The sequence below is a fragment of the Pseudochaenichthys georgianus genome, chromosome 5 (assembly GCF_902827115.2).
Source record: "Pseudochaenichthys georgianus chromosome 5, fPseGeo1.2, whole genome shotgun sequence".
Taxonomy (NCBI): domain Eukaryota; kingdom Metazoa; phylum Chordata; class Actinopteri; order Perciformes; family Channichthyidae; genus Pseudochaenichthys; species Pseudochaenichthys georgianus.
In genome coordinates, this window is record NC_047507.1 from 26258706 (window position 1) to 26274193 (window position 15488).

The 15488-nt window shown below is 40.4% G+C and overlaps 1 protein-coding gene across 1 annotated transcript in view; it reads left to right on the plus strand.

The window, feature by feature from the left end:
• Positions 1-15488, plus strand: part of LOC117447436 (cadherin-22) — a 193209-nt gene that overhangs the window by 118403 nt on the left and 59318 nt on the right. Inside the window, exon 4 of the mRNA XM_034084181.1 lies at positions 5513-5807. Within this exon, the coding sequence (XP_033940072.1) occupies positions 5513-5807 (295 nt within the window). The remainder of the gene's footprint in view (positions 1-5512; positions 5808-15488) is intronic.

Consider the following 15488-nt stretch of genomic DNA (forward strand, 5'->3'; position numbering starts at 1 on the left):
ATCTGTTAGAAGTTTAGGAATGAGGTGCGTCAATATGGGCGATCATACGGTCATGTAGCCAGTGGTGGAATGGGACTACAAATCATCCCGGGACTCTCGACCGGCCCACTTCGGTACCGCTAGTAAATTGTCAACGGGGGGAGCGGGGGATGTAAAATACAAATATAATGTATAATGTCTGTGTCTTTGACCTCAACGATGCGAGCCACCTGTGCCCTGTACTACGAAGCCAGTTCAACAGACCCTGGATATGTTTGAGTAACAAACAAACTAACAACAACAAACTAACAAACGAGATCTCGCTAAGCGGTCCTACGACGCTGGTTATCAACTCGGTAAATCAAGCCAGGGTTTCTCTCTCCAGCTGAGAGCGCGTTCACGTCTAAGACACGAGTGGATCTGACTTTAATTACATTTGTCTCGAGTGTTTCGTCAACATAATGTGTTAAATAATACTTCTGCATACAGTCTGTGACACTGTGAGTGTTGCACGGCCAGATGAGGCTGGAGAAGCTGACTCAGATAAGGAAATATATGATATATTATGATATTATATGATCGATGATCTGATTGATGATGTAATATGAATGATAAGTGCGACACGTCGGCGTCTCCTCTGCATACGGCAGTTTAAACTGTATTTCCTTTATCCTGTAATATGACTTGAGAGATTTAAACTCCGCACACTGAGTGGATCTCTTTTCTATAGACGCCGGAGGCGGGCAGCGTCAGGTAAAAGAAGTTATTTAGCCTTCTCAAACCTGAGCCTCACGCGCCGCCTATGGGGGATGTGCTAGTTACTTATCCGACCGGCCCACTTCGGTACCGGCCCATCGGGATTCGTCCCGATGGCCAGTCCGCCACTGCACCCAGCCCACGTAAACTGTCAACGGGGGGAGCCTCGCTGTGGGGAAACGGTGGACCTAGTGTCCCGATCGGAGTGGGAATAATAATAATAATCCGTGCATTTTATCCATTAATTTCCCCAACATTGTGGTAAAAAACCACACGTTTAATCCACGTTGGTGTACTACAACTACAAAAAGCATCGGTTTGTTTTCTCATCAGTAAATGCAGACCGGCTCAAACAAACGATTTTTAATCATCATCCTCACTCATCATTTAATGTATCATATGTTCGCCGAATTGACATGAAAGCACTAATAAATGTAGTTTCATCCGCTTGAGTTTATAACCACAAAAATAATCGATTTGTTTTTATATCACATCCGACGGGAGGAAATTCAGCAGCTCTCACTCCCGATTTTTAATCCTAATGTAATCATCATCTTCACCACAATCATTTATGTTTATGTCGCCGAATTGACATGAAAGCACTGACAAATATGAATATACTGTAGTCAACTTCATTAAAACGTTATTAACGTGCCTAAACTCAGTAATTCACAATTTCTACGCATGACACAACACACTTTGTCCGTGTTTGGCTCTCGAAGCGTTCCCGCATTGACGTCACTTCCGGCTTCCCCCAAAACTTCAAAATGAGTCAAGGAATTTCCCCGCGATGTTCGAAATTATTGATTTTTAACGAAACGGTATCGCTTTTTCTTTTTTAAACTGACGGTTCGAGATTACTAGTAGCCCAATATTTCATTGCACAACAGTTGTTGGGATGCTGTCACAGGCTCTTTAAATGTCTCTTCTCCCACTGACTTTCTTTTCTCTGTCTCTCCTCTTCGCTATGCTACCATTTGCTCTCCCTTCCATCTCCCATGGTCTTTCTTTACCCTTGCTTCCACATAGCTGTCTCCACCTAGGCTGCCTCTGATTCAGTCACCTTGTTAACACTTTGAAGCTGTTAAGATCACAGAGCTTGACAAGCTGCAGTGAAATGTGGCAGGCCTACTCCTGATTACACAGACTTAAATATAAGACAGCCAATTTGCTCCCGCTTTGAAACCCTCAATAAAGCAAGGATTCAGTGAAGCCCAAATCCTGATATCTCCACTGGAAATGAAAAATCCTGCTCCACAAATGTCTCCCCTTTCTATTTTCTATTTTATTTTATTAAGCCACTTGATTCTGTAATTGTGAAAGACATGGACTTGCGCTTATAAACACTTTAAATTCATATTGACACGTTTGTTGAAATGTTGTGTGCGATTTGCGGGATCCAAAGATACACAGATGTTTTCCATTTTTAAAAGGGATGTCTCCAATTTCTAAATCATAATTTACCACTCTGTTGTGCATTACCGAAGCTGAGCTTTTGCAATAATGTACTTTTAATATACAAACTCAAAAGAGCTGACAAGAAGGAAACTTTGTGTCACTGCATGTGTGTCATATTTCACTCCCTTCAGCAGGTTAGCCTACAGTGACAGTGAGACACTTTGTTGTGACCCAAAGGTGAACCTGACAGCTTCAACAGCCTCGCTCTCCCCTGACTCACCCCACAGCCCCCACTGTAAACCCTTAGGCAGTGCTTACCTCTTGCATAAAGTTTAGCTTAAAGCCAAATACTGATTCATAATAACTACTAAGCCACAGTGACAAATGCTCATTTTAAGTAAGTTTAAAGAAGAGGTTCAGATTTTTTAAATAAATGTAATCTACAATATGCTGTTAGTATACCTCTATGTCATGGGCTATGCATATTGAGAGAGTTGTTGGTTACTGTAATAATTATTTCTATACTGGCCATGATGTAAAGCTTTTTTAAGTCCTTCTGCGCACTCATGTTTCAAAAGTTCAGATGAGGCTAATGTTAGTTTTTGGCAGAACATATTAAGGTAGGAAAATGAATGTAACCTTACAATTGAAATGCACACATGGGAATATGAGTATTGTGTACATTATTCTTACACATCCCTTAACATAGCCTTTTCAGAATTTGAATGTCTAATAATCATTAAATATTCTGATTTGGTGAGTCGTGCTTATTTCTAAAACTTAAAAAAACGATCATTCCTAGGCATTTCCTGGAGGAAGGAGTTTCCTTTTCTACGACTTCCAAGCATTTTCTATGGTCGTTATTTGCAAAGCACAAAATAACAAGAATCATTTCATCTTTACACTGATCTAGAAATATGTCCTTCGCGTCTATGTGTTTCTAACCGTTTCTAAAAGCATGCTTCTTCACAAATGTGTAAAATGTGTGCACCTGCCTTTAACACTGCTAATATTATGTGGGCAAGCATGGAAAAGTAATCTTCCACCTTAAAGTATGCTCTGGTTTCTCTCCCTGCCATTTTGAGAGGTGGTTATAAAATGTTTGTAGTGTAGGCTGGGATCAGCAGCCTGTAACAATGGATTTAAATAGATACCAATTTTCATCTGCGGTAGATAACTACCATAATGCCCCAGGAAAATATCAAACTGCAAAACCCTGTGATCATTACCTAAAGGTAGACATTGAGTTTAAATCTATATGATTGCATTTAGCTTTTAGTCTTTTTCCCTTCTCTCAAGACTACTGCCCTGACCAATGCAAATCTTCCGCAGCCCAAACAAACTCTATTCCCCCCACTTCATATAACTGTTTCATCTGGTGACACTGTTGTAAAATGTAAAACATGCAGCTCTCAGAAAGATTGACCAGCGGAGCATGGTTCTTGCTCAGCAGCAGCGGACTCCTCATGTAAATGTGTTAAGGGTGGATTTGCCTCTTTATTTTTTGCTAACAGAGTGATGTCCTGGCTCTGACCTTTAGTTTGCTGAGAACAATTTGCTAAGCATAGTATGTGTGTTTTTCATGCTGTCAACTTGAATCACTCCAGTGAGGATAGACTGACAGACGGATGGGTATATTCAGCCTGAGGGGGGGAAATAGCATCATCCCAGCAGAATGATGAACTCACTATCTATGTATTATTATTATTGCGTGTGTGTGTGTGCGCGAGCGAACAAACAAACAAACAAACAAACAAACACAGTAGGTAGGTGTGTGCGTGTTGAGCACATGTAGTAGGTATGAACTTACAAGCATGGTGTCAGCATTTGTGCAATTGAATTAATAAATGAGGACAACATTTCACACACATTCTTGTCTCCAAATATCTAATTGAGAGTGTCTTGGTGAAACATATCCAGTGGCACATGACTATGCACACTTTTATTGGATAACTTTCACTGTTTGCACCAATGAAACTTATTTTTATTATAACTGAAATATTGATACCATCAAAATATCCGTACGTATATTTCCTCTGACTGTTCACGTATTTGTCTTCAGGATGATTTGGAATGGTGAAAAAAGGTAGATAGACAAAGAGGAGGGTAAAATGGATGAGGGAGGCAATATCGAGGCTCAGCCCTGCATTATTCTGCAGTTTTACGACAAATACTTAATGAAAACCCCCGCGAGGGTGATAGAAGCCTGTATTTAATTAAGCCTTTATGAAATATTAACTAGGGAGGCCGGGGCGATTTCCCCTCTCCCCTGCATGGTCTGCACACTGCACACTCACATTACATAGATAGCTTTGAGATATAATTTTAGAAAGAGGGTGAGAGGGAGAGAAAGAGAGAGAGAGGGAGCAGGTCTAGTGCCCGCTAAAGAGCCAAACGGGAGGTTTGGATGGGGGACCAATGCTGCTTCTATTGCTGCCTCTGGAATGTCTTCTAATCACATTAGGGGGAACTATAGCTTTGATTTATAAGGGCTATTTTAAGTTAACTTTTCAGCCTTGGCACCTCTATGTCTCTACCTTTAACAATCTTTGAAACGACTTTGGACTCCTAATTTGGGCGTCACATCCTGTGAAGGGCACCATGTGCAAAAAGGTGTAAATCATTACTAGAACTGAGGTGTCTTTTTTTACAAGACAACGATGATGGCTGGTTATATGAAGCTCTGAGAAGGCAATTGCCATTGCAGGGATAAGATACGGGAATGGGTGGAAGGTATGGACTAATTTCATTTGGTCACGGCTGATGACCTATGTCATTTTCTGACAACTATCAATTACACAAACCATCAGTATTCAAAGAAGTTGAAGGTAAATAGAAAATGCTTTGCAAAATATGTGACATATTAAATGCAAGCATACCGGTTTACTAAACTTTCAACTGCATCTAACAGCTTCCATCAGTGAATGGAGTGTCATGAAGCGTCCATATGCGATATCAAGTGGTCATACATTTAAAGATCGTGACCTGAGTTTGTGTATGTTAAGCAACAAAAGCATTTTGATTTAGATTTTTGTTGACAAATAGACCTGCCTCTTTCTGCTTCAAACCAATTTGAAGATTTTTTTTTTCAACCAACTCACATACTAACCAAAAGTGAGGGTATTGCAAAAGCAAATATATCAACTTTCTTCAACTTACATTCCTTAATATAGAATGTTTCCTCATTATGTTGGTTATAAGTTATAACATAATCATGTGCATACTTTGTTTCTAGTAAATTGCACTTGCTGCTGCAAAGTAATATGTTGTAAACATAATTCTGAGGCATTAGGGTTGCCCTTCTGTCACATTAAATAAAATAAACATAAAGTGTGAGCCTCATTTGATTCGTATTTTTTTATTTCATTTCATTGTACAGATCCATACAGACTCTGACGAGGGTGAAGGTAACATCAAGTACACTATCACAGGAGAAGGGGCAGGCACCATCTTCATCATCGATGAGCTTACAGGAGACATCCACGCCACAGAGAGACTGGACCGCGAAGAGAAGGCGTCCTACACACTGAGGGCCCGGGCCAAGGACCGGCTGTCCAACGACCTTCTGGAATCGGAGTCAGAGTTTGTCATCAAGGTCCAGGACATCAACGACAGCGAGCCCAAGTTCTTGGAGGGTCCCTACATTGGCAGTGTGGCAGAGCTGTCACCCATAGGTAAGGAGAGAACCATGTAGTGCGGTCAGACAGGGATAATCTGTCGGGAGCTTCGGGCTCAGAATATCCCAAAGGTGCACACTACTAAATATAATGACCAGTTATATTACAGCTATTTTCATGATGCATAAGTATGGGTCTTTAACATAATGCTTTGTCCTCGGCTCAAGGCAGCAAAATAAATGCCAAGTAAAGCAATATGCAAAAATTCTCCCCTATTCTTGAGATGGCAAAAAGCAGACAGGAGTTGTAAGATGGAAATAGATATCGACACAGTGAATGCATTGTGAATGAAAGGTGGTAGAATGGTGACATGGATTTGAGGCAGATCCCCACATGGACTGTGTCAGAGCTATGACCCGTAGGTATGAAAGATAGTGAAAATGAAGGAGATGGTGCAGGCACATAAAGGAAGACGAAGCAAATTGCTTTACTCCCAGATGAGCTTTGTGGCAGTGTTCTGACACACCGTTATGAGGCAAATGATGAAGGGGAAGCAGAGGAGAGGTGCTCTAGACGAGTAGATAACAGCACATGTGCACAATATTTTCGTAGAGGCTTTTGACATTGATACCACAATGCTTTTAATCTTGACAAAAGTGTTTTTATCGTCAGCAACAGTATTAGCTACACTCCATGACTGGCTAAAATTCTTAGCGAAATGTGAAAAACAAAAACAAGTGAACACATGTGTGGTGCTTCATTAGCATGGTATTAGTGTCACAGACACCACTGATGTTTAATAAACACAATTCTCTTTGGCTGCCAAGTGATATCACAATACCATGTGTGTTCAAAGTGTTGTGTGTGATACTGATTTGTGCATGTGTGTGTGCTGTCATGCATATGCAGGAGAGGGGGTGCTCCTTGTTTGAGTGTCTCCAGGAGTGGTGCAGAATGGAATGGCTCTTCCCTGTTCAAGCCTGATTGGAATTCATTCCTGCTTCCTCAGCATGATCCGAACCATGGGCATTTCTGCCTACAGTGCTTTCTAAAACTGAATTGTGTGTGTGTGTGTGTGTGTGTGTGTGTGTGTGTGTGTGTGTGTGTGTGTGTGTGTGTGTGTGTGTGTGTGTGTGTGTGTGTGTGTGTGTGTGTGTGTGTGTGTGTGTGTGTGTGTGTGTGTGTGTGTGTGTGAAGAGGGGGGGAAAGAGCGTGAGGGACAGAGCAAATGAAGGGTAACAGAAAATAGGAGACTGATAAATAGCATTAGTTTACAAAAAATAAACTTTGCAAAACCTTGGGAAGCAAGAGTTATTATTCCTAGAAGAAGGAAATGAATGGAGTCATAGAGACCATGCTAAGTTAATGTTAGTTTATGTAATCTTAATGATCACGACCCTTCCACTTTGGCTGTTCCCCCTTGTGTGACCCTGTCACACCTTACTCCAATTACGCACTAAATGAGTGTGCAGTTCATGTTTTAAACATCTTTGTGAAGCACTAGGCCTAATGAGGTAACAGCTACTGCTTAGTCAAGCATTCTCTGCCCTATTTCTGTTCTTTACGCTGTGCGCCTGTTGAACATCAGCTAACGCCAGCAGTATTTTTTTGGCATGTCAGTGATAAGGTCACAAGTACAATGACAATATCTGAAGGGAGGAAAATGAAAAGGTGTCTGACTACCACACGTCACTCACCAGCTCATGGGTTTTCACCACCGCGTCTGAAGCAGAATTTGAATATCACTTAAAGGGAAACTCAGCTTTGATAAATGTTCTTCCTACAGTATTGTATAATACCAAACCGAAAAACGACTATGCTATAAAGTATTGCCTTTGTAACCAAGGGCCTGATATAGCTGATTCCTCTTTTTTTGTTAACAATCTAATAATTCAGTGAACCGTGGCGTTGCCCTGTGTGATTACGATAAGCATTGGTCACTGCTGATTATTTTGGGTCAATTTCACATACGCTGTCCTGCTGCTGTGAATAATCACTCTCAGCACTACATTTGTATTAATCCATATTTAAATATAATCCCCAACAAATGTACTGTTTACTCTTCTTGATAAAAACTGCAGTGCCCAGCTGTTTCGGTAACTGAATAAGCCAGAAAATATGTTTTTGTAACCTGTTTTGGGAGATAGGAATCATTACAAATTGGCTTGGGGCTGAGTTCGGTAGACATAGATGTCAAATCAGAATTCATGGAGAGACGAGTAAATGCATTGTTCATTGACTTCCAATGGATTTATTAGGAAAACAAAAAAGCAAAACACCCCCTGTTTATTTTGCATCCACTTTTTTATTCATTTTCCAACTATGAACAAATCCTATTATTTTGTCCTTTGCATCATCCAATATAACTATCCGTTCCCACCACATAAGCATACTGTCACCTTTTATAGTGAAGACATGATTTCTGTTCATTTTTCCATGGTGAACACACTTTATACCCACAACCTGGTAAGAATCAGTAGGTTTTATGTAATTTGGACTCAGCTCCTGTGATCTGAGGTAGGGTTGTGTTTTATGTTATGATGGAAGCAGGATGCAAGCATAACTCACACCAGTGATATGCTCACTGTGCTGTTTTATTATGGCCAACCCTACAGCAAACGGCTTCGAAAACCGTCAGGCCATAATAGTAAGAAAGTAATCAGTAGTCAGCTGCCTGAGGCATATTCATTTTTACTTATCACTCCTGTCATGTCTCCCAGTGCACATCTTTGTCATGGCTTTACAGCTTTTACCCCTCCCTCTTTGTGCAGAGGCTTCATGACTGTCAGTCTAACTGCCTCTGTTTTTCTGTCTTTCTGCATGCTTGCTCAGCATCTGCAACCAAACGCATTACGTGTTTACCTTTGTTGGTTTTTAAAGCTTGGTTGACTCTGAAAAGGAGAAGAGAGGGCAAATAGAACAGGAGCAGGAAGCATGATGATGAAATGTGAGGGCCCGAGCTCTGTGTTGTCCTTTGGAAAATGTGTGGCTAATGAAATTGCTGTCTTAAATCAAATTTGTAGTGCATGCGTGATTGAATGTTGCTTTGAGAACCGTGCATGTCTCTCTGTTGGGAAAGAAGAGGGAACATGCATGGAGTCATTATGCGGAACGCTGGCTGTGTCCTCTGACTCATGTTGATAAAGACTGTGAAAAATTGATTTAATACAGTCTCTTTTTGTAGAGGACATCCTGAACTGAACACAACCAAGAAGAATGTGACTTGAAGATGTTGCCTAGGAATTACTTATTATATTACATTATAACATTATTTATCACAGCCCAAAGACATGTCTTGTATTTGTTTATTTTGAGATAATAAAATACGTAATTAGTAGTTTACTTAAAACAATCTGAGACAACAGTGAGATCTAACGTTGAAGAGCTTTATTGACAAATGACCGTTTGCTGGCTTACTTACGGTCAACAGAAGGTGTATTTTTTAGCTTAAATTGCTAAAATGGAATACTACTCATAAAATAACTTATATAATAATACATATTACCTGTTTCACTTGTTTAATTTATTTGAGATTATAATTGCTTTTGGAGATTTCTGGGTAACTTTTATAGTTTTTAAAGCTATGTCAACAGTGTACACTGACAAAGAAACAGCTTCCAGAAAGACAGTGGCTCTGTGTCCTTTGGCACATCTTTGGGGAATTAGAATTGTCTCCCAGTATCTTCTGTCTGTTTGTTCATGGTGTTTCCATGCATTACTTCCTGTTCATGCATGATCGCCAGATTGAGGGAAGGAATGGATATGGCTGTTGTGAAAGAAACACATTTACCCCTGTGAAAAGATACCCGATGTCCAATTTATTGACATCGTGATGCGTTGGAGCAATGAATTATCCATGTTTCCTGCTGACTTTAACTTTGGTTTCAAAATAAATTCTCTATGTTAGCGTCACTCTAAAGGTTTTTTTGCACATGCACTCTTTGTATATGTGTGTGAAACTCACACACCTTACCCACAACGATTTTAGTGGATATGAGAATAATGCCGCTTGAATACTCCTACTTGTTGTTTTAATTTATTACATATTTCACTGTATTTTTAAGGCTAAAGGGAGATAAATATGTTTTATATTAATGAAACTGTGTATTATAGGTATATTTAATTACTGGATTCTCATTTACACACCGTTGGGTCATCTTTCTCTGTATGGGTCACTATCCCCAGTGTTTTCTGAATACAAATGAACTCATCATCATGTAAATCAGCACCAATTTTAAAAGCTAATGTTTCTCATGTCCATGGGCGAGGTGATGTGAGATGTACAGGTCTGTTCATTTAAAACACCCATCCTTCCATTATGAAATACCTCAAGTTCATATTTGTCAAAAAGCCCTGTAAAATAGAATAGAACATAAGTTCACTGAGACCACTCATAATGTGCTAACATACAGAGAGGTGTATTTTTAATATATTACCGATTCATACACACACACTTTACTAGGGAGTTAGAAGAATACAAAGCTAGCGCCAGCTTTAGGGCAGGTTTATGTTTGTCCAAGCGTTAGAAAATGGACATGTTTAATTCCATGTTTTTATTGCGTTTTCTCTCAGCGACCCAGTATTCTTCTCGATTGATTGTGAGGTTTCCAAGCACCCAGACTACTGGAAACTCAATGGTGTGTCTTAATGAATCATTCTAGCACACAATTCCATCAAGTAATGATCTAGGTAAGGAGCGTCTTAACAATGAATGTTTTCTTAGAAAGAGCAGCATTACATAAAGGCATAAAACTGAAGTCTTGGCTGGTGAAAATAACTGTATCAGTCTGACAGGAGAGAGCTCTCTTCCACCTGGTTGTAGAAAAAGCTCTTTATTCGTTAGTAGGCCTACTGCCTCTCTCTCTCTCTCTCTCTCTCTCTCTCTCTCTCTCTCTCTCTCTCTCTCTCTCTCTCTCTCTTTCAATTCAATTCAATGGGGCTTTATTGGCATGAAAGTTAAATTAAACAATGTTGCCAAAGCATCACAATACAAAATAATTAACAACATTAACATACATTTCAAATGTTTACATATTATTGATGATATATATATACATTTACATTTACATTTCTGTGTGTGTGTGTGTGTGTGTGTGTGTGTGTGTGTGTGTGTGTGTGTGTGTGTGTGTGTGTGTGTGTGTGTGTGTGTGTGTGTGTGTGTGTGTGTGTGTGTGTGTGTGTGTGTGTGTGTGTGTGTGTGTGTGTGTGTGTGTCATTCACTGTCCCTCAGGTTGTGGCATGTGTATACATATTGGGCAGCAAGATGTGCCTTGTCTCCTTCTCCTAGGAGCACTCTCAGTCTTGAGAGGTCATCAACCTCCTTGAAACCTGGGATTACAGAGTTCAACTTGTTCCTTGCTTCGTTGAATGTTTGGCACTTCAGGAGGAAGTGCATCTCTGTCTCAGTCTCACCTGTCGTACAGTGACCACATTATTCTGTTCTCTTTTGGTTGCCAGCAGGATATTTTGAGTCTTCCTGTTTCTATTGCCAGTTTGTGGTCACTGAGCCTGTACTTGGTTAGGATCTGTCTCTGCTTTCTATCTCTGACAGTAGAGATATTCTTCCAGCTCATAATCTCTGTTTAGAGCCAGGTAACATTCTAATCTACTTTGGCTTTTAGTTTCTTCTTCCCAATGTTGTAAATAGTTGTCTTTACATTGTGTTATAATGCATTTGACTGTGATTGGTGTTTGGAGAGCAGTGTTGTTGAGAGACTGGTCGGAGTGGCTCTGAGAGGGGGCAGCTAGCCTCAGCACCAGCTGACATAGGGGACTCTTTCTCTCTCTCTCTCTCTCTTGCACAAACAAAATACGCTCGTGCCACACACACAGAGCCGAGCTTGAATGACACACAAAGACCCAGAAGTACTAGTAGGCTACTGTAATGTAGCATATTATTTTCGATGGCGTTATTGTCTGTATGATATCATAAGACCAGGGCCGGCCCGTAGCACTGGTGACATAGGCGGTCACCTCTCAGGTCCTCTGGGACTGGTCAGCTTTCTGTCCCCAGAGTCAGAACTAAACATGGTAAAGCAGCGTTCAGTTATTATGCTCCAAATATCTGGAACACACTCCCAGAAACCTGCAGGTCCGCGACAACTCTTACTACTTTTAAATACAGGCTGAAGACTTTTCTTTTTGCCGCTGCTTTTAATTGATATATTCATATCTTAAACTGCACTGTAACTTTTATTATCTTTGCTTTTAAATGAGTGTTTTTAACTGTCATTTTATATCATTGCTTTATAATATGTTTCTTAATGCACTTAATATCTTTCATTTTTGTAAAGCACTTTGAATTGCCTTGAAAGGTGCTGTATAAATAAACTTGCCTTGCCTAGGGCGCCATATCTGGGGGGGTCCTGCGCTGGTAGTTCTGGGAGGAAAAAAAAACATTTTTGACTGTTTAGCTCATCCTAATTTTCAGCCTTGATGTAACAACATTCATAATCGCATCGGTAACACGGATTGTTGTTGGATTGAGGCTGATAACTACAGGTCAGTGAGGTAAAGGACTCTGAGTGTTTAGATAGTTCACATTAGTCTAAGTTATCTCAGTGGGTCTCAAACGGTTTGATTACAATTCATGTAAACACATATTTCCAAGGCACTCCTTTATAATTATTCGGATAAACAAAACAGGTTTGAAATCATTCCAATATATACTATAGGACAATAAACCAAAAATATCGTTTAAAACTGGAGAGATAAAGACAGGCCTGTACCAATTTGAAATCCGTATTACACTGTGTAAAGCCCCTGTCACACTGTTCCGAAATTGACACCCGATGGACACACGATAAAGGAAATGTTCAAATTCGGCTGTGATCGTAGCAACATCGGGCCATTCGTGAGGGCATCTAAGCCATCGTATGACCGCCAGTGGAGTTTTTCAGGCTCCGGCAACAACTTCGTGAGCAGCAACTTCGTAAGGCACTCGTGAGGGCATCTTGTCAAATCGTGTCATCTTCGTGTTATCATCGGTGCATTCACCCTCACTCTGATCGGGGCGAATGCCCGATGGCACCGATGATAACATCATGCCCTCACGATGGCCTTACGAAGGGCAAAATTGACACACGAATTCAACACGAAAATGAACCTTCGCAAGGTCCTTCGGCAATTTTTTGGCATGCCAAAGATTTTGCCACCGCTCACGAAGTTGTTGCCGGAGCCTGAGAAACTCCACCAGCGATCATACGATGGCTTAAGATGCCCTCACGAATGGCCCGATGTTGCTACGATCAGAGCCAAATTTGAACATTTCCTTTATCGTGTGTCCATCGGGTTGTTTTATTGCACAACAAAATCATGTACAAATATTATGTAAATAACCCAATTTGTGTTCTGTGAAACTAAAAAATATATAATATATTATTTTGAAGGACAGTTGACAGGAAGTTGTTGTTGTTATGGAAACAACATTATGGAGAAAACGTAATATTTTCTACATATAAAGACGGATAAAGTAAAGAACAAAGTCTGAAGATATCAGTACAGTATCATAGTACTGTAACATAATTGTTTTGGGTACTTTCATTGCAGTTGTATGTCTTAAATGTAATGTAAATGTTGCCTTCGTGTGTGGTTCGGGGCCATCTTCGTGCGAAATTCACAATTCAATATTCGTGTGTCCATCGGGTGTCAATTTCGGAACAGTGTGACAGGGGCTTTACTAAATGCATACTAAGACATCCAACTGTTTTCGTTTTTTTTCGTTTTTATGTGAGCTGACTGAATGGTGAGTTTGAAACCATTTAGTCACTGAGGCAGACATCCTCTCCCACCACTCAAAGGTCTTGTGATAGCGAGGGAGTCTGATGGAAATGTGGCTAAGAGGGGCAGCTCTTGATGGTGGAATCACAACAGGGTGAAACGTTTCCTAGGAGCTTATCCTGTGATTGATGTGGTTCCATTAGAGGAGACCCGAGGTCCTCTGAGTGACAAAGATGTGGCACGACATGATGGCCTTGTCGTGCCCTCCAACCTCAGGTAACACTGACTGACAAGTCACAGTGTCTAAAGAACAACAGGCAGGCAAATAACAGTTTGATAACAGACATTAAGCTGACTGCTATCGTAAGCTATTATATACTAATAATACTAGTTGATGTAGTGTAGAATGACCCAACTTGGACTGACATCTATCCTAGTCCAAATCAAAAACATAGTCTTTTATATGAATTGCAACGGCCATTTAACGACAGGAATATGTTTTAAGATGATTCACTGCACCTCATTCTGCTAAACAAATGTCAGCATCTGCGGCTTTCTTTCATTCCTCCATACCTAAAGGTATGTTATTTCCAGCGACGTGCAGTCAGGGGAGGCAGGGGAGGCAGAGCCTCACCTGTCATACTCCAATGTAACGGAAAAACAACTAAAGAAAAACTAAATAGTAATAATAATAAAATGTCTCCACTGATCTGTGTTGTAAATGTGATTTATGTATGATTCCAATCGCTTTTTATAGTCAAAATCAGCAAATTTGCTGAGCTCCGCTACAACTACATGGGAGCGATGAGAAGTGAGGCAGGGACGAGCTCTGCCTCTCGTAAGCCCACAGTAACTGGCTGGAGCGCGGGCACTAATTTAACGCGTGCACTTATTTTGTGAGTGCGCTCAAGCCAGCTACTGTGGGGTGAGGCACAGATGCCTCACCTCAGGATGCGTCACCCCACAGAAACTGTCTGGAAAGCGGGCCCTAAGCGCATGCCTGCACCATCTCACTGTATGTCACCAATGTAATGTTTGTAGATCCCTTTATTACATTTATCCTCGCCATCCATAGTCTCTAAATTACTTATTTCACGTATATATGATATTTAGGCTCGCTGGTCTCATCATACAACGGCAATGAAAAAAGCACCAGGAGAGGCAGCCATAACCTCTGCCGCACTGAAGGGGGCGCAAGTGAGCCCACAGGTTATTGTTGCTGCTGTTATTCTACGCAGAGACGGTAGACGCAAACAACAAACTAGACTTTTGAAACTAGAGGAATATAAGGAGCACTTTTACAAAAAGGTAATAGAGATTGTTGTCCAGAAGGATAGCATGGACTTCATCTTCAAGTCAAGGTAAGACCACAATTGTAATGAAAATGGGATCTTACTAACAATCCAATATTTAGATTTTGGGTATCCTTTTGTTGAACGGTCTGTTTAAAATGAATCGAAGCATCAGACTAAAAAAGCTTTTGAAAATAACCGAATATTTCGATTAAAGTCAAAATATAATATTTGTAAATCTGACTCTGAAAGCGTCAGTGCCTCACCAGCCATGAACCTCACCGCACGTCACTGGTTATTTATGTAAATACTATGATCCTGTTAATTTTGTTGGATTATTTGAACGTTATTATACTTAACTGTACTGGATTCAAGCATAAGCCACACTTTGTTTGAATCTATCGAATACAATGAGCTCTGCAGCACCCTTATAGAATGTTTTTTCTACAAAGACATCTACGTACTAAGCATGTGCCGCAAAATATCTGAAGTGAAGTATAGAGATTGAAAATAATGAATGTGGAATGTAGGTTTTATGTGGCTTCCTGAAGGTCACTGGCCCATCTATCAGGGGGTACACAGTGTAAACAAAACGCACAGGCATCTGAAGTGTGTTCATGGAGACTGACACAAAACATAGCAATTCAAATCAGTAAAAAGGAAAGCCTTGTCAATAATGGTTTGAAAATGTACTGATATTTTACAAACCTTTTTAATGGTTACTTTT